This window comes from Odocoileus virginianus, chromosome 33 (genome assembly GCF_023699985.2).
Source record: "Odocoileus virginianus isolate 20LAN1187 ecotype Illinois chromosome 33, Ovbor_1.2, whole genome shotgun sequence".
In the NCBI taxonomy this organism is placed as follows: Eukaryota; Metazoa; Chordata; class Mammalia; order Artiodactyla; family Cervidae; genus Odocoileus; species Odocoileus virginianus.
The window spans coordinates 32461329-32478973 of NC_069706.1; the positions used below are offsets into that span (position 1 = coordinate 32461329).

Sequence of the window (17645 nt, forward strand, 5' to 3'; positions counted from 1 at the left end):
CACGCACAGAGCCGGATCCCGCGCTACTTGAGGCCGCCTGGGGCATGACGGGACACGTGGTGCACCACGGGACACGTGGCGCACCACGGGACATGAGGCAGGGGCGCGGGAAGCGTGACGCAGCTTGTGGCGAGGGTACAGTGAATGGGACGTTCAGGTGCTGAGATCAGCCGCCAGGTACGTGATGGCCAAGCTGCGGACACATGGACGGTGGGACACGGTGCAGAGGACAAGGCTTCAGACGCGGGGTGGGGGTAGGGGCTGCTGGAACGGCCAGGACCACCGACGTGGGTGATTTCAACCCTCCCTTGTTCTCCTTCCCGCTCCAGGGACCCATAAGAGGCGGACAGCTAAAGTCAAACTGCCCAGTTCCTGCAAAAGCAAGGTGATGCTGGGCCTGCCTCTGGCCATCAGCAAGTCTGCTACACCTGTGTACTCCTGGTACAAAGGAAGAATGGCCCGGGATCCTACCCTTCCCGACCTGTTCCTTACTTCCTCCCACTTTTGCCAAGTTGAGGACTGGACGCCATTGGGCTTCCCATCTCTCCTGCACCCATCTTGCCTTGACCACTGGATCATTTCATTTTGCTTAGGTGTGTCCCTAAATCCCCCACCTAAAAACAAACAGGTCTCTCTTTGTCCTAAATTTCCCTCCTGCTACAGGTGGTCTCATTCCTCCTCTTCCAGGGAAAAACTTCTCAAAAGGGTTGCTGCAAAGGCTTTCTCAACTATTCTGTCTCCACCTCCTTACTCTTCATTTTCTTTTCCACTCCAATACCACTTTCCCGGGGTTCAGGCCACCATTCACTCTTGTTGTTGCCAAATCTCTTAGATTCTTCTTTGTCCTCCAGTTACTGGACTCTAATTAGCATTTGATGAAGCTGACCTGACCTTTAACTGCCTCTTTTCTTTTGGCTTCTGTATTTGTTGTTGTGTTTTTTTTTTTTTTTTTTTTTTTTTTTTGCTTCTTGTAACAAATGACCACAAAAGGAACTGTTTTAAGCAATACATTTATTATCTCACAGGTCTGGTGGTAGAAGTCTGACACCAGTCTTGCTGGGCTAAGATGGAGGCATCAACCTCCCTCAAGGCTTTGGGAAAGAATCCACTTCAAAGCCCATTCAGATCATTGGCTTCCAGGTCCCTGAAGCTCTTGGCTCGAGGTCCCTGTGTCCTTGCTGTCAGCCAACAGTGACCCTTACTTTTTAGAGGCTACTCTGTGGTCCTTGCACGTGCCCCTACATCTCAAGAGTCAGCAACAGCTTGCTGATTCCTTCTCAGGCTGGGAGGGAATATTACCTGGTTGATGTTTTTATAAACTTGCCTCCTCTCCTTAATCTGTCTCTGACTCCAGCCAGGGCAAGTTCTATGTTAAGGGGCAATATGATTAGGTTGGACCCACTGTGATAATTCAGCTTGGTGACTGTAATTATTACATCTTCAAAGTCCCTTTTGCCATCTAAGGAAGCATATTCACAGATCCTAAGAATTAGGGCATGGACATCCAGTGGGTTTTGCTGGTGGCTCAGATGGTAAAGAATCAGCCTGCAATGCAGGAGACCCAGGTTTGATTTCTAGGTCGGGAAGATACCCTGGAGGAGGAGATCTTGCCTAGAGGATTCCACAGACAGAGGGACCTAGCGGGCTACCATGGGGTTGCAAAGAGTTGGACATGGCTGAGCGACTAACCCACACATGTCCTTTTGGCAGTCATTCTTCCTGCCACACTTCCTGGTCACCACACACTCCTGATTTTTCTCCTATCAGCCTGGCTGTTCCTTCTCAGTCATCCTCCTGTTCCTGATCTCTAAACATTAGCAGTCACAGGGCCCTGTCTGTGGGCCCCTGCCCTTCTCAATTCCCAATCCCCGAGAGCCCAACCATTCCCACAGGTTTACATATGTGATACGCCTGGCCAGCCTAGAGCCTCCCTGGGCGCCAGGGCTCCAGGTGTTTTGAGTCAAATTGACTTTTCCAGTGGCTCTCAAAGTGAAGTGCTTAGACTAGCAGCACCAGTGTTGCCTGGGAACATTTGAAAATTAGGACAAAACTGGGTCTGTCCCCGTACTCCTGAGTCGGCATCTCTGGAGCCGGGTCGAGAAGCCTCTGTTATAACAAGCCCTCAGGAATGACTGAGTGGCTTCACTTCACTTCAGGTGATTCTTAGGTCTACTGAAGTCTGCAGACCGCTGGGCTACTTAGTCATTCCACCTGGTTGTTCTTAGGCATCTGACTCTGGCATCTGTCTTTTTCACCTTGATCTTGGCATCACTGTCCATCCACCCAGGTGCTCAAGTCACTATGATCCATATCTACACAGTGGCCAGAGTGATCTTTAAAAAATATAAATCAGATCATATTCCCTTGCTTTAAACCCAACAATAGCTCCCACCGCCCTTGAAATTAAATCCAAACCTTTGTCCCGGTCTACCAGGCCCTCCCTGCCAGCCCCTCTGACCTCATCTTCTGGTGTTCCGTCTGACTTACTGTGATCCAGCTCCCCAAGCCTCCTCTCTGGTGGATCTCGTAAATACAGTTGACCTTTGAACAACAGGGATGTGAACCGCAAGTGTCCAGTTATACGGGGATACTTTTCAACAGTGAATACTAGAGTATTGCACCACCCGTACTGAGCTCTTTCCAGCCTCAGGTCCTTTGCACTTGTGCCCCTTTTGCCTGAGGTACATTGTACCTCACAGTCCTGCCGCCCGATCTGCCTCTTATCACACTGTTTACTTCCTGCAAAGCATTTAACACTATTCTATTATCTCATTTATTTGTGACCTGCCCCTATGTATTATAAACTCCACAAGGACAGAAGCTTTGTCTTGTTTTCTGTGTTTGATACTCAGTTGTGACTTTTTGCGACCCCGTGGACTGTAGCCCACCAGGCCCATTGATCCATGGGATTTCCCAGGCAAGAATTCTGGAGTAGGTTGCTGTTTTCTTCTCCAGGGAATCTTCCCAACCCAGGGATCAAACCCGGGTCTCCTGCATTACAGGCAGATTCTTTACCGTCTGAGCCACCCAGTGCAGTGCTCGACATAGGAGGTTCGCAATAAATATTTGTTGAATACAATAGAATTGAGTCTCTACCTACCTATACCAGGCCTTGGTCTAGCTTGTCACTGAGGAAGCAGCCCTACCCCTCCTGCAGACATGAGTGCTTAGACTTGCAGTGGTGACAGCATGTTGGTTCAGAGATCCTTGTTTCTTAATGCCCACCTCTGTCTTGTCCATTCAGTGATTTCCCACCCCACTCCTATGAAATGCATAATATAGTGTGACCGAAATATTTATTGACTGTTTGACAAATATTTAGAAAATATTTATCTTTCTAAACCATTGAAAGACTTTTAATGTTTTTTATTGAAGGATAATTGCTTTACAAAATTTTGTTGTTTTCTGTCAAACCTCAACCTGAATCAGCCATCAGTTCAGTTCAGTCGCTCAGTCATGTCCGACTCTTTGAGACCCCATGAATCGCAGCACGCCAGGCCTCCCTGTCCATCACCAACTCCCAGAGTTTACTCAAACTCATGTCCATTGAGTCGGTGATGCCATCCAGCCATCTCATCCTCATAGGTATACATACATCCCCTCCCTTTTGAACCTCCCTGCCCATCCCACCCCTCTAGGTTGATACAGAGCCCATTTGAGTTTCCTGAGCTGTAGAGCAAATTCCCGTTGGTGATCTATTTTACATATGGTAATGTAAGTTTCCATGTGATAATGTAAGTTTCCAGGTGACTCTTTCCACACATCTCACCCTCTCCTCCCCTCTCCGCATGTCCATAACTCTGTTCTCTATGTCCATTTCTCCACTGCTGCCCTGTAAGTAAATTCTTCAGTACCGTTTTTCTAGATTCTGTATATATGTGATAGAATATGATATTTATCCTTCTCTTTCTGACTTAATTCACTCTATATAATAGGTTCTAGGTTCATCTACCTCTTCAGAACTGACTCAAATGTGTTCCTTTTATGGCTGAGTAATATTCCATTGTGTATATGTACCACAACTTATTTATCCATTCATCTGTCGATGGACATCTAGGTTGCTTCCATGTTCTAGCTATTGTAAATAGTGCTGCAGTGAACAGTGGGATACATGTGTCTTTCTCAGGAAACCCAGGAGTGGGATTGCTGGGTCATATGGTGGTTTTATTCCTAGTTTTTTAAGGAATCTCCATACTGTCTTCCATCGTGGCTGTCAATTTACATTCCCACCAATGGTGCAAGAGCATTCCCTTTTCTCCACACCCTCTCCAGCGTTTATTGTTTGTAGACTTTTTGATGACGGCCATTCTGGCTGGCTTCCCTGGTGGCTCAGATGGTAAGGTGTCTGCCTGCAGTGTGGGAGACCTGGGTTTAATCCCTGAGTCGGGAAGATCCCCTGGAGAAGGAAATGGCAACCAACCCACTCCAGTACTCTTGCCTGGAAAACTCCATGGACTGAGGAACCTGGCAGTCTGCAGTCCACGGGGTCACAAAGAGTTGGACACGACTGAGCGACTTCACTTTATCAACTTTATTCTGAGTGGTGTGAGGTGATACCACATTATAGTTTTGATTTTCATTTCTATAGTAATGAATGATGTTGAGCATCCTTTTATGTGTTTGTTAGCCATCTGTATGTCTTTGGAGAAAAGTCTGTTTAGGTCTTTTTCCCACTTTCTGATGGGTTGTTTGTTTTTCTGGCATTGAGTTGTATGAGCTGCTTGTATATTTTGGAAATTAATCCTTTGTCAGTTGTTTCATTTGCTATTATTTTTTTCCCATTCTGAGGGTTGTCTTTTCACCTTGCTTATAGTTTCCTTTGCTGTGCAAAAGCTTTTAAGTTTAATCAGGTCCCACTTGTTTACTTTTGTTTTTATTTCCATTAGTCTAGGAGGTGGGTTATAGAGGATCTTGCTTTGATTTATGTCGAGTGTTCTGCCTATGTTTTCCTCTAAGAGTTTTATAGTTTCTGGTCTTACATTTTGGTCTTTAATCCATTTTGAGTTTATCTTTGTGTTAAACCATTGAAAGATTTTAATAAAAATGTATTAAAATGTATTTAATAAAAATAAAAAACCTAATAATTCAATATATTGACTAAAAACTTGGACACAAAAGAATATATAGGTAATTCTGTTTATTTGAAATTCAAAACCAGGCAGGGGATTTTCCTGGTGGTCCAGTGGCTAAGGCTCTGAGTTCCCAATACAGGGGGCCCAGGTTTGATCCCTGGTCAGGGAACTAGATCCCACATGCCATAACTAAGACCCGGCATAGCCAAAAAAAAAAAAAGGGGAAGCCAGGCCACATTAATCTATGATGATATAAGTCAGGATAGCGGCTCCCTTTGTTAGGGGTTCTGACTCGGGGACATGTGATAAAGCCTCTGGGTGCTAGAAATGTTCTGTGTTTTGATCTTTTTTAAAAAAATTGTTTTATCAGTTATTATAAAGGATATAAATGAATAGCCAGATGAAGAGGTACTTAGGGCGAGATCCAGGAGAGTCCAGAGCACAGGTACTTGGGTTCCCACGGAGCTGGGGTGCAGCACCCTCCCAGAATCCAGAACCTTCTCTGTATCTGTTTTTTTAAATTAATTACTTTGTTTGTTTTTGTTGTTCTGGGCCTTCGTTGCTCCTCATGGGCTTTCTCTAGTTGTGGTGAGCAGGGGCTGCTCTTCATCGTGGTGCCCGAGTTTCTCATCACGGTGGCCTCTCGTTGCGGGCAGAGCACAGGCGCGAGGGTGTGCGGGCTTAGTAGTTGTGGCTCATGGGCTTAGTTGCTCCATGATACGTGGAATCTTCCCAGCCCAGGGTTTGAACCCATGTCCCCTGCATTGGCAGGCAGACCCCTATCCACTGTAGCACCAGGGAAGTCCGGTCCTCTGTATCTTGACCTTGAGGGTGCATGCACATCTATAAATTGTACTTCAAGCATATGGTTAACATTTGTGCACTTTATAGAAGGTATACGTCAATTTTAAAATCTAGGTAAGCAAGAACGTCTTCAGAGTTCTGGAGAGAGAGAGAGAGAGGGAGAGATGGAGATTCAGAGAGAAGTGTGTCACAGCACGAGTCCACTCCCTTTTGGGGTCTGTGAGGTGTGAACGGGCACCCGGCCCCTCTGTCTCTGACCCGCCCCCCCCAGGCCTGGCCAAGGTGAGCACCTGAGTGCCGCCCTTATCAGGGCCGGCCGAGCAGGGGCTCCCTCCCTAGTCCCGTGATGTGGCCCAGCCTCCACCTGATTCTCAGTGACCTTGAGGCACGGGCGTTTCTGGGAAAGGGGAGGAGGAGGAGGGCAGAGACTAGGTAGAACAGGTGTCCAGCTGTGATCCTAGGTCTCTGCACCTGCCGTCCCATCCTGGGGAGAAGAGGAGGCTGAGCGGATCGAGTCAGTGTTGCTGGTGTGAGGCCCCGCTGGAGGGCGCGGAGGATCCGGAGAGGCAGTGCGGGGTTCTCCCTGGGGCCACTGCCGCCTTCTGGTGAGATGCTGCTCTCTCAGTCCCCGTCGGCTTTTACAGGGGAGCAGGGTGGGAGCCCCGGAGAAAGCCCCAAGGTCCCAGCTCCTGGACAGTATTTTCTAAGACAGGGCTCTACTTCAGAATGGCCTGGGGGATGTCTCTTGTAAGCACAGATTTCTGGAGCTCACTGGAGATATGTGATGGCGTGACTCAGGAAGTCTGTTATAACTGTGCTTCCACCAGCTGTTCGCCAGTTTGAGAACTGATCTAGAGCCTGGGAAAGACCTTGGCTTGTTTCTGCTGCCCCATTCTAGGTCAGGACGCCCGCTGGGATGGAGCTTGCGTTGTTGCTGTCACTTCAGGGGACCCTGCAGGTGGCCCCTTTCATGTTCACCTCCAAATCTGAGTTTAAAATGCAGGCACCTGGACCTCCAAGTGACCGCTGTTTTCATTTAAGCCCTTTGATTTAAAGATGGGAAAACAGACCCAAGGTCATCGTGGGTCAGGGCTGGAATTGAAGGCTGGCGTCCTCAACAGCCTCTCCTTTCAGGGCCCTTGGGGCTGGGGGCCAAAGGAGTGGAGGGAGCCAGCTCCAGGCGGGCCGCCCTGGGCCCCCGCGGGCGCCGTGGATGGCGTGGCAGGTGAGCGTGCCCGAGCTGGAGGACCGCCTGCAGTGCCCCATGTGCCTGGAGGTCTTCAAGGAGCCCCTGATGCTGCAGTGCGGCCACTCCTACTGCAAGGGCTGCCTGGTGGCCCTGTCCCGCCACCTGGCCTCGGAGCTGCGCTGCCCCGTGTGCCGGCGGGAAGTGGACTACAGCAGCTCCCCGCCCAACGTCTCCCTGGCCAAGGTGATCGAAGCCCTGCAGCTCCCTGGGGATCCGGAGCCCCAGGTGTGCGTGCACCACCGGAACCCCCTCAGCCTCTTCTGCGAGAAGGACCAGGAGCTCATCTGTGGCCTCTGTGGCCTGCTGGGCGCCCACCAGCACCACCGGGTCACGCCCGTCTCCACCGTTTACAGCCGCATGAAGGTGGGCAGGGAGGCCGCTGGGGGTGGCAGGCAGGAGAGGGGCAGGGCCGCCCCGGGGGACACGGAGGCCGATCCTGCACCCTTGGCGTCATTACGTGGCACATGGGTGAGGGCCAGCCCCATTCCGATCACCTTTTGAATAGTGGTTCCAGTCTCCAGGTGCTGGGGCTTAGGTGATGCACAGGATGGAGGGCCACCTGTATCACCAGCTACTGCCCCCCACCTCTAGCTTTATTTTTCTCTGCCACTTTCCTTAGGTTCTTGAGCCCTTCAGGGACTTCACTCTGAGGCAGGTGAGGGCAGGGACTTAGTTTCATCCCCCGGGATGTTTCCGCACCTAGAGCTGTGCCAAGCAGGTAGTAAGTGTCCTAAAGGTCTTTGTGGAATCAATGGATTCCTGCCCTCATGGACCCTTGCCTCAGAACTAGCGGATCACCGTTTTGAGATGAATAATAATAATGATATCATCTTAAGTTAGTCTGTTGATCTGAGGTTTATGAAGAGTGGGGTTATTGTTGTATTTATAAGTGAGGAAGCAGGCTCAGAAAACGCACGAGGGTCTTGGTCAAGGTCATGCAGTTTGTCAGTGGCAGAGCTAGGATTCAAACCAAGGCCAGTTTTTCATCCCCCCAGGCAACCGATCAAGGAAGGGCAGAAGGGCTCTTGGAGGTAAACTGTCATAGGGTACCTGGCCTGGAGTTTGGCGGTGGGGACAGGGGGAGTAAGGACCAGGAATGACAAAGTTCAAGAGACGAGGGTGGGGGCGGGGCAGGAAGAGGGAAGTGCATCACTGTGTGTAGGCAGAGGGGCCTCTGGAAGCTGCTCCCGGGATTTCCTGGCTGAGTGCTCTGGGCAGCCTTTCTTTGCCCCTTCGACCCTGGGAGACGAGTGGGAACGGAGCTCTAGTGTGTGCTCCGGGCGGCGCTGGTGTCCATGGTACAGTGGTGGGCAGGAAGCTCACCCCGCACCAGCACTCACAGTCTGGGGGTCTGACACCATCCTGTGTGCTGCTGTCGAGGTTCAGGACAGGCAGTGGTGAGCCCAGCTGGAACATGGCTCTTGCATGGTCTTGGGTGGTCAGGGAAGACTTCCTGGAGGAAGTGGACTGCTAAACTGAAACCTGAACCCTCAGGAGGACTTGAAGGGGAGGGTTATACTTGAAGCGTTCCAAGTATAAAAAGAGCATGGGCAAAAGACCAGGGGGCAAACAGCTTGGCACATTTGAGGAATTAGACATTATTCCATTCAGCTCAAGGGAGAGTGAGGTGGGAGTGAGGGGAGGCGAGCAGGGGCCAGCTCATGAAAAGGCCTGTGTGACATGAGAAGGGATTTGGGGTTTATTCAGACGACCAGTGTTGGAAATGTTTAAACAGTCATGATGTAGCCCAATCTCTCTGCCAGAGAGTAGACTGGAGAGTGAGGCTGGGAATAAGAGATTAGGTAACCTACATGCAGGTGGTCTTTGCAGTCTGAGGCGCAGAGAAGACTGACCAGGCGAGTCTGCAGGGTGATGGGGAAGACGCTGAGAAAGACGCTGGGGAAGCTCCCACCAGGAGCTTCGAGGCTTAAGATTTGGGTGGAGAACCCCGAAGGGGACAAAGAATCCACAGAGGACTCAGGAGCACTGGCTGCATGTGGTCTTCTGGAAATTGGAGGAACAGAGCATTTTGACAAGAAGGAAGTCACTTGTGTGAAATGTCAGCTCAGGATTGAAAAGAGCCAGTCAGGTTTTGCAGGAAGAGTTGGTTACCTTGGCAAGAGTAGTTTTAGGGGGCTGTGAAAGGAGGAAGCAAAATTGCAGTGCAGTGAAACTGAGTCCAGTTTTATGAGCAGAGGCCTGCCTGGCATAAAAGGAGACTTCCGCGAGCTTGTCGTCTCTGGCTTGGAGCTGGGAGGGTTGGACCCTAGTTTTTGGATGTGGGTTTTTGTGATATCAAGACTCCTCTCTGTGATACAACTAAATTCAGTTCCTTCATCAGATCTTTTTTTTTTTTTTTTGACATGGACCATTTTTAAAGTCTTTATTGGAATTTGTTACAATATTGCTTTTGTTTTATGTTTTGGTTTTTCGGCCATGAGGCATGTGGGATCTTAGCCCCCAGACCAGAGATCGAACCCACGCCGCCTGCATTGGAAGGTGAAGTCTTAATCACTGGACTGCCAGGGAAGTCCCCTCAGATCTCTTTCATGCATTCCTGTTTCCTCCTGTGGATTGAGATCTTGAGATACTTTATTTGTGCGATCTGTTTCCACTTACAGTGGCCCAGTTGATGAGAAAGAACTAGCACCATCCCTCTTTGCTTTGGGAGGGTTACTATTGCTGTGCCCTTCTCAGACTCCTATGAGCTCGGATGTCTTGTTATGAGAGCAAGGACTCTGTTCATTCATCTCCATGCTGGTTTTATTTTCTTCTCAGTTCCCTTCCGGAAAGGCTCTTGTAGCTGACTTCTGCTTGGGCACGATCCATGCAGGATCCTGCACGGTCCATGGGCACAGACCAGCTGGGCTCCCATCACGTCGTGCAGCCAGATGATGGTCTAGGTGGTTCTGGTGGACCCCTAAAGTGAGGCTGGATATGGGGCCAGGGCAGCCCAGAGAAGTGAGTTTATTGCAGCCTGGAGGCCCTAAATCCAGGCTGGGCCCAAGGCTGCTGGAGATGGATTCAGGTCTTCATAGGGAGGGAGGGGTCACCAGGTATAACCCGGGCCACTGCATACACTGTTGACTTCACTTGGGGCCAGCATTTTTGTGATAACTCTGATCAAATGTTCACTAATTCTGGACCTGCTGGTGCCCAGCAGGTTTACCAGGTGGGTACCCTACAGGCAGCATTCCATGCAGGGAGTGCTGACCTCAGATTGACAGTCGCCCTGCATGGATGTTGTCTGGTGACTTCTGGTGGCTATAACAACGTTTAGCGTCTGTCGGTGTCACAGAGGAGGATGACGAGGAGATCCTCCTCTGTCTGGGCAGTTGCTGCTGTTAGTGTGGAGTATTCTTGAATAGTCTTATCTGTTTGGGGGTTGAGGGTACCCAGGTAGCTCCCTGGTTCCACTGGGAGTGCTTGTGCTCGTGGGGCTGCCCCCTGCCCTGGCCGTGGGAGCTGGGAGGGGGAAGGGGTCATGGCTCATGAGCCATGGCCCATTTGCCTCCAGGAGGAGCTAGCAGCCCTCATCTCCGACCTGAAGCAGGAACAAAAGAAGGTGGATGAGCAAATGGCCAAACTGGTGAACAACAGGACTCGGATTGTGGTGAGTGCCCCTGCCCTCGGCGCCCCCTGCCCGGGGCCAGCCGCCTCCCCTTCCCTTTACAGGAACCCGCGCCTCCCCTATAAAGCCAGAATTTCAAAGCATTCCAGGCGGGGTGGGAAAAAGCTCACAGGCTCCCGGGGGAATTCACCACAGTTGTCAGGGCTGTCTCCAAGTTGGCCTGTGTCCTCCATGTCCTTGGGACCGAGATAACTCAGCCCAGGTCCTGGAGGTAAACAGCTTAACGCGTGGGCATGACTGCCCGGCCCCTGCCACCTGTGTCTGTTTGACCTTGACAGCCTGTGTGATGCCCTCCTGGTACCTTCAGAGCGCAGGCATCGGGAGGCCTGCAGCCCTCAGGCGCTGACCGCCTTTCCTAAGTGAGGGGCCCTTGGGGCTGAGAGGGTGTGGAGCCCAGGCAATACAGGTAGTCAGGAAACAGAGGCAGGAGACCAGCGTCCTTGAGAGTCAGCTCAGTGAATCTTCCTCACCCCGGGGAGGGAGATAGCATCGCTCCGTCTGATGGAGGCGGAGTCACTGTGCTGAACTGGGCGCCAGGGGCCCAACCTCTGCGCTGCCACTGCTGCCCTCCTCCAGGGCTGCATCCGGGGACCCAGATGCAGTGTGAACACCCCGGCAGGAGTCAGCCCTCGGACTTGGGGATGAGGACCGAGAAGGGTCGGAAGGCCCCAGGAAGGCCTGAGCTGCCAGGCTCTGGGGACGCCGAGGTCAGCCTCGGCTCCTGCTTTGACCGGCCCCTCCCTGTCCCAGAACGAGTCCGATGTTTTCAGCTGGGTGATCCGGCGTGAGTTCCAGGAGCTCCACCACCTGGTGGATGAGGAGAAGGCCCGCTGCCTGGAGGGGGTGGAGGGCCACACCCGCGGCCTTGTGGCCTCCCTGGACATGCAGCTGGAGCAGGCCCGGGGTGCTCGGGAGCGGCTGGTCCAGGCCGCGAGTGTGCTGGAGCAGTTTGGCAATGAGAGTCACCATGAGTTCATCCGGGTGAGCGGACAAGGCCCCCATGTCCCCAAGAGCCTCCCCCTTCCTAACGGCTTCTGCACGGCCTCCTCGGTGCCCTAACCTGCCTCCCTCTTGTCTTCCAGAAGTACCACACCATGGCCTCCAGGTATTCCCCATGCACTTCCAGAGCCGCCTTTGGCCACGTTTATGAGCATCTCCCTGTTTTTTTTTTTTTTTTTTCTTTTTCCAATTTCCCTTAGTCTTAAGGACAGTTGGGTTAGAAGCATTGGCTTAAGTGAACGGCTAGAGGATCTGATTGGCTGAGTTTGGTTTCCACTCCAGCTGGAGCTAGGGGCAGGGTTCCCCTGATTCAGAGGCATGCTCTTCAAGCAGCGCATCAGAGCCACCTGGAGGGCTCTTTAACTGCAGATCCCTGGACCCCTGTCATCATTTCTGAGTCAGCAGGTCTATGGAGAAGGTAATGGCAACCCACTCCAGTATTCTTGTCTGGAGAATCCTGTGGACAGAGGAGCCTGGTGGGCTGCTGTCCATGGGGTCGCATAGAGTCAGACACAACTGAAGTGACTTAGCAGCAGCAGCAGCAGCAGGTCTGGGGTGGGACCCAAGAAAACTTGCATTTCTAACAAGGCCCAGCTGATGTGGTGCTGCTGGTCCCAGACCTGCCCTTTGAGAGCTACTGATGTGGAGTGTTTCCGGGATGGAGGCAGGGCCCCAGAGAGCAGTTGGTGGGGGGACATGATGGGCCTCTCAAGTGCACGGTCTTCTGAGCGGGGACTCGGCTGGTTGGACCTGCACATGGATGACAAGGCTGGGGTACTTGGGTGAGTAGCTCCGTTGTCACTGTGAACCTTTGACCCCAGCCCAGAGCTCCAGCAGGCCCGACTCTCAGAAGGTGCCTTCAGCCCCATCTCCTTCAAGCCAGGCCTGCACCAGGCTGACATCAAGCTGACGGTGTGGAAAAGGCTTTTCCGAAAGGTTCTGCCAGGTGAGCCCCCCGGCCCAATCCTTCCATTATATGAGGCTGAAGGGAGGCTGGGGCAGCTGACAGTGAGGGCGCAGGGCTGCCCTTCCGCCAGCAGGGGGTGCTCAAGCTCAGCTCCATCTCTAAGTGGTGACTGGGTGAGTGGTGTAATTTCTGAGACTTGGGTTTCCCTTTTTTTTAAAAAAAATTTGGTTGCCCTGGGTCTTAGTTGCAGCTCATGGGATCTTTGAGCTGCAACCTGTGGGATCTAGTTCTCTGACCGTAGGTCAAACCCCTCCCCTCACCCCTGCATTGGGAGCTCAGAGCCTTAACTACTGGACTGGCAGAGAAGTCTCTTGAGCCTCAGTTTCGTCATCTATAGTCCCTGAACCTGTTTCTTAGTCTGTAAGGAGCTCACCTTGCTGGGCTGTGTGGTTTCTAAATAGATAAGTGCGATTTGTGTGCTCAGTCATGTCCAGCTCTTTGCAACCCCATGGACTGTAACCTGCCAGGCTCCTCTGTCCATGGGATTCTCCAGGCAAGAAAAGTGCAGTGAGTTGCCATTTCCTACTCCAGAGGATCTTCCTGACCCAGGGATCGAACCCAGGTCTCTTGCGTTGGCAGGCTAATTCCTTACCACCTGGGAGGGTGTGTGTAGTTTAGCGCTTAATAAATGGCAGCTGCTGCTTTGCCAAAAAATAACTCAGACATTTAACTCCTTCATTACTAGCACACGAGGGAAATCAGACTGATTTCACCCAACAAAGGCAAAAACAGGTTCGCTATAAGAGGAGGGGGGGGGGGGGCTTCCCTGGTGATCCAGTGGCTGAGACTGTTCTCCCAATGTAGGAGGCCCGGGTTCAATCCCTGGTCAGGGAACTAGATCTCACATGCCACAGTTAAGACCCAGGGAAGGCAAATAAATCTATTTTAAGAAAAGGGAAGACAGGAGAGAGAAAAAAAGACCTGCAGATAATCTCTGAACCATGAACTTTGTTTGCACGTTTTGGATAGAGACTGGTCAGCTGACAGGGAGCACAGAGGTCGTTTGGTATAGTTTGTCCTTGACTGGGCTGCTGGCATACCCACAGAAGCCACTGCAGTTAGAATCTCCAGAAAACCTGGGGAGTGGAGCTGAGGCGCCCACGTGACAGGCTGTCTCTCAGATCCTTCCATCGGCACCTCCGCTTTAGGCAGAGTTTCTGGCTGGAACGCCTGGGCTCACCGTGGCCCATTCTCCACCCTTCAGGCATTGCTCGCTCCTTCAGAGAATTGGGATTGCCTGCTCTGGCTCCACCCTTGCCAGGCCCTGTCGACACAGGGATGAGGGACTCGGTTCTTCCAAGGAGCTCAGGGCTTCCCGCTGGTCTCCCTTGGGCAGGGCCGGCCGCCTTCTGCGCGGCTTGAACACACCTCCCCTCTGCTCTCCCCCCAGCCCCGGAGTCCCTCAAGCTGGACCCGGCCACGGCCCACCCGCTCCTGGAGCTCTCCAAGGGCAACACGGTGGTGCAGTGTGGGCTCCTGGCCCGGCGGCGCGCCAGCCAGCCCGAGCGCTTCGACTACAGCACATGTGTCCTGGCCAGCAGGGGCTTCTCCTGTGGCCGCCACTACTGGGAGGTGGCAGTGGGCAGCAAGAGCGACTGGCGCCTGGGGGTCATTAAGGGCACGGCCAGCCGCAAGGGCAAGCTGAGCAAGTCCCCGGAGCACGGCGTGTGGCTCATCGGCCTGAAGGAGGGCCGCGTGTACGAGGCCTTCAGCTGCCCCCGGGTGCCCCTGCCCGTGGCGGGCCACCCCCACCGCATCGGCGTCTACCTGCACTATGAGCAGGGGGAGCTCACCTTCTTCGACGCCGACCGCCCGGACGACCTGCGGCCACTCTACTCGTTCCAGGCCGACTTCCAGGGCAAGCTGTACCCCATCCTGGACACGTGCTGGCATGAGAGGGGCAGCAACTCCCTGCCCATGGTGCTGCCGCCACCCAGTGGGCCCGGCCAGCTCTCCCCACTGCAGCCCACCAAGCTGTAGGGCTGCCTTTCCGCTTGCCATGGGGGCTTGAGGGGTCCTGCTGACTCTGGTGAGCAGAGGCGATGACTTCCTTGTTTGGGGAGGTCTTTGCCTGGGTTCCCCTAGAAACATTTATTGTTGGGAGAATGCCTACGGTAGCCAGGGGCATGTTTATTAACCTCTATCTGGGCTATTAACCTGCTTATTAACCAGCAAAGCCAGGCCTTGGGGTCCAAGGATCAAGCTGGGCTTCCCTTGTGCATGCACACTCAGTCACTTCAGTCATCTCTAACTCTTTGAGACCCCATGGACTGTAGCCTGCCAGGCTCCTCTGTCCGTGGGGATTCTCCAGGCAACAATACTGGCGTGGGTTGCCATGCCCTCCTCCAGATCTTGCCGACCCAGGGATCAAACCCACGTCTCTTATATCTTCTGTATTGGCAGGCAGGTTCTTTACCACTCATGCCACCTGAGAAGACCAGCCTTCCCTCAGCCCCTGCTAACCATGATTGCTGCTTACTCTTCCTCCTGAGGGTGGAAACACTCCCACACATAATTCCCCCATCACTATGAACTTTAAGGATAATAAAACAGACGTTATTTCTTCCTTGTCAAATGATTTGCAATGATCAGTTGCTGCCCATGCACGCTGTTTTATGCTCAGGTCTTTAAAAGCAGCTCCAGCCTCTGGTGGGGCCGCATCTCACAGCCCTTTGATTTCCATACCATCCTTTCTGGCGTGGGCAACAAGGCCTCCGTGAGCTGCTGCCTTTGGCTAATCTTCCTCCTGCCATCTGTGTAAGTAATAATCAAAAGCTGCTTCTTGTCTCTTTTTTTTGAAAATTTAAAAAACTTACTTGTTAATTTTTTTGGCCATGCTGGGTCTTCATTGCTGTGCGCATGCTCTCTCTAGTTGTGATGGACAGGCTTCTCACCGCGGTGGCTTCTCTGGTTGTGGAGCACGGTTCTAGGTGCACGGGCTCAGTAGCTGGGGCTCCTGGGCTCTAGAGCACAGGCTCAGGAGTTGTGGTGCACAGGCTTAGTTGCTCCATGGCACGTGGAATCTTCCAGATCAGGGATCAAACCTTGTGCCCTGCTTTGGCAGGTGGATTCTTAGCCACTGGACCATCAGGGAAGTCCTGCTTGTTGTGTCTCGATTAGCTGCATCTGTCGGGCGTTGGCCTTGGTTACTGCATGCGTGATGACTTCCAGACTTGGTGTTCGGTTGTGTAGCTCTTCCTTCAATTCCATGACTGTACCTCTGCTTTCCATCCTGCGTGGCCCAGGGGGCTGGCCTCGCTGGAATGCACATCATTCTGGCTTCCTGTTGAGTTCAGCTGATGGGAGGGGCTGGCAGGAGATCCCAGGGCAGGAGAAGAGAGTTGGAGGTACTTATTTTCTTGTTTTTCTGCCTACTGGGCTATGCATGCAGGGTCCCCCCTCTCTTTTCAACTCTTTCTATATTCCTGGTGGTAAAGAGCACTGTCGCCAGCCCTGAATTCTGCACCATCACCCGTAGACCCCCTCACCTCTGACCGTTCTTTTTAGAAAGAGTCCCTTCTTTAAACTCTCCTCAGCGACTCCCTTGTGTGTACCACCCTGCCTTCAGCCAGGCCATGAAGGACATGATGGCATACTTCTGCACCCATTTAATAAATCCTCTCTTTCAACTGGCTAACCACAGTAAGTGTTTATGCTTGCAACAGAAAGATCTTAACTGATACACATCTAATATGCAAGAGACGGAGGAAAGAACAGTTAATTCTTCACTTGGAATTGGCATTTAAACTGAAAGAAGTGGAACGCTGGCAGAGGAGAAGAGCCTGCAGGGATCTAGGTTCAAAAGGGATGCTGCTGCAGGGGGCCCACTTCCCTGGCGGTCCAGGGGTTAAGACTCTGCCTTCCAATACAGGGTGCGAGGGTTCAATCCCTGATCTAGGAAAGAAGATCCCACATGCCATGCAGTGCAGCCAACAAAACAAAATGGGATGCTGCAGCTGGCACTGGAGACGAGGGTAGGGGCTGGTTGGGGTGGAGGGTGTGCATCTATGCTACTTTAGTGTATGTTAACTTTGTCCCATACTAACAACACTGTGGAAGTGGGTGAGTCTGCCCCGGGGGAGAAAATATCAGACCAATGGAAAGGAGGTCAGAGAATGGAACACCAGAACCTAGCGGAGCAACTTAGGCAGGGTGGCCAAGGAAACTTAGACCTGGGCAGAGAGATGGGAGGGAATGCCAGCAGAGGAGGTCATAGAAGGCAAAGCTTTCCAACAAAGAAGGTGTGTTCAACAGTGCCATGAAACCCTAGATTCAGAGTCTGTGCTCCCACTGCAGGGGGTGCAGGTTGGAGCCCTGGTCAGGGAACTAAGATCCCACACGCGGTGCAGCAGTCAGTGGATTTACGTGTGAAATGATGAAGCCATAGATGATTTCTGTATTGTACAGGTGTGAAGTGGTTTTCAAGTGTGACATCAAGGGCAGAAACCATAAAGGTAATATTTTTAAAATGAGAACCTCATGGTGTCCAAAACAATTATAAACCACATTAAAAGAATAAACTGAAAAAAAACTGAAAAAAAAAAAGAATAAACTGGAAAAACGGCAAAACCTAAGAGGTATATATTATTAATATAGAAAGGGCACTAACAGATAGTAGAGGGGTGAGCAAAAGATATTTACATGTCATAAGAAATACAAACGACCAATAACAGGAAAATGATTAACCTCAATCACAGAAATTAAAACAGCAATAAGATCTCATTGCCTGTGATATCGGCAAGGATTGAAAGAAAAACGCAAAGAGCTGCGAAGAAGTGGTCAGCCGGAGTCTCTGCGTTGGCCTCCAGACCCTTACAGGAGTGTGAACTGCCACACGCCCTGGGACCACCAGAATGGGTACAGGGACTTCCGGGTACGGAACACCCGTGCCCTTTGACCCCGGAAGTCAGGTGGGGCGGTGCA

At 51.9% G+C, this 17645-nt stretch overlaps 1 protein-coding gene across 2 annotated transcripts; it reads left to right on the top strand.

Moving 5' to 3' along the window:
- Nucleotides 1-49: 49 nt before the first annotated feature.
- Nucleotides 50-17634, top strand: TRIM50 (tripartite motif containing 50). Of its 2 annotated transcripts, none has more exons than XM_070460231.1 (8): nt 50-177; nt 330-593; nt 6326-7488; nt 10643-10738; nt 11507-11737; nt 11839-11861; nt 12577-12701; nt 14113-17634. In XM_070460231.1, the coding sequence occupies exons 3-8, from the start codon at nt 7090-7092 to the stop codon at nt 14700-14702; spliced, it is 1464 nt and encodes a 487-aa protein (XP_070316332.1). In that variant the 5' UTR covers nt 50-177; nt 330-593; nt 6326-7089; the 3' UTR covers nt 14703-17634. The 2 variants fall into 2 exon arrangements, with proteins under 2 accessions (XP_070316332.1, XP_070316333.1); XM_070460232.1 differs by having other exon boundaries at nt 6338-7488.
- Nucleotides 17635-17645: the final 11 nt, after the last annotated feature.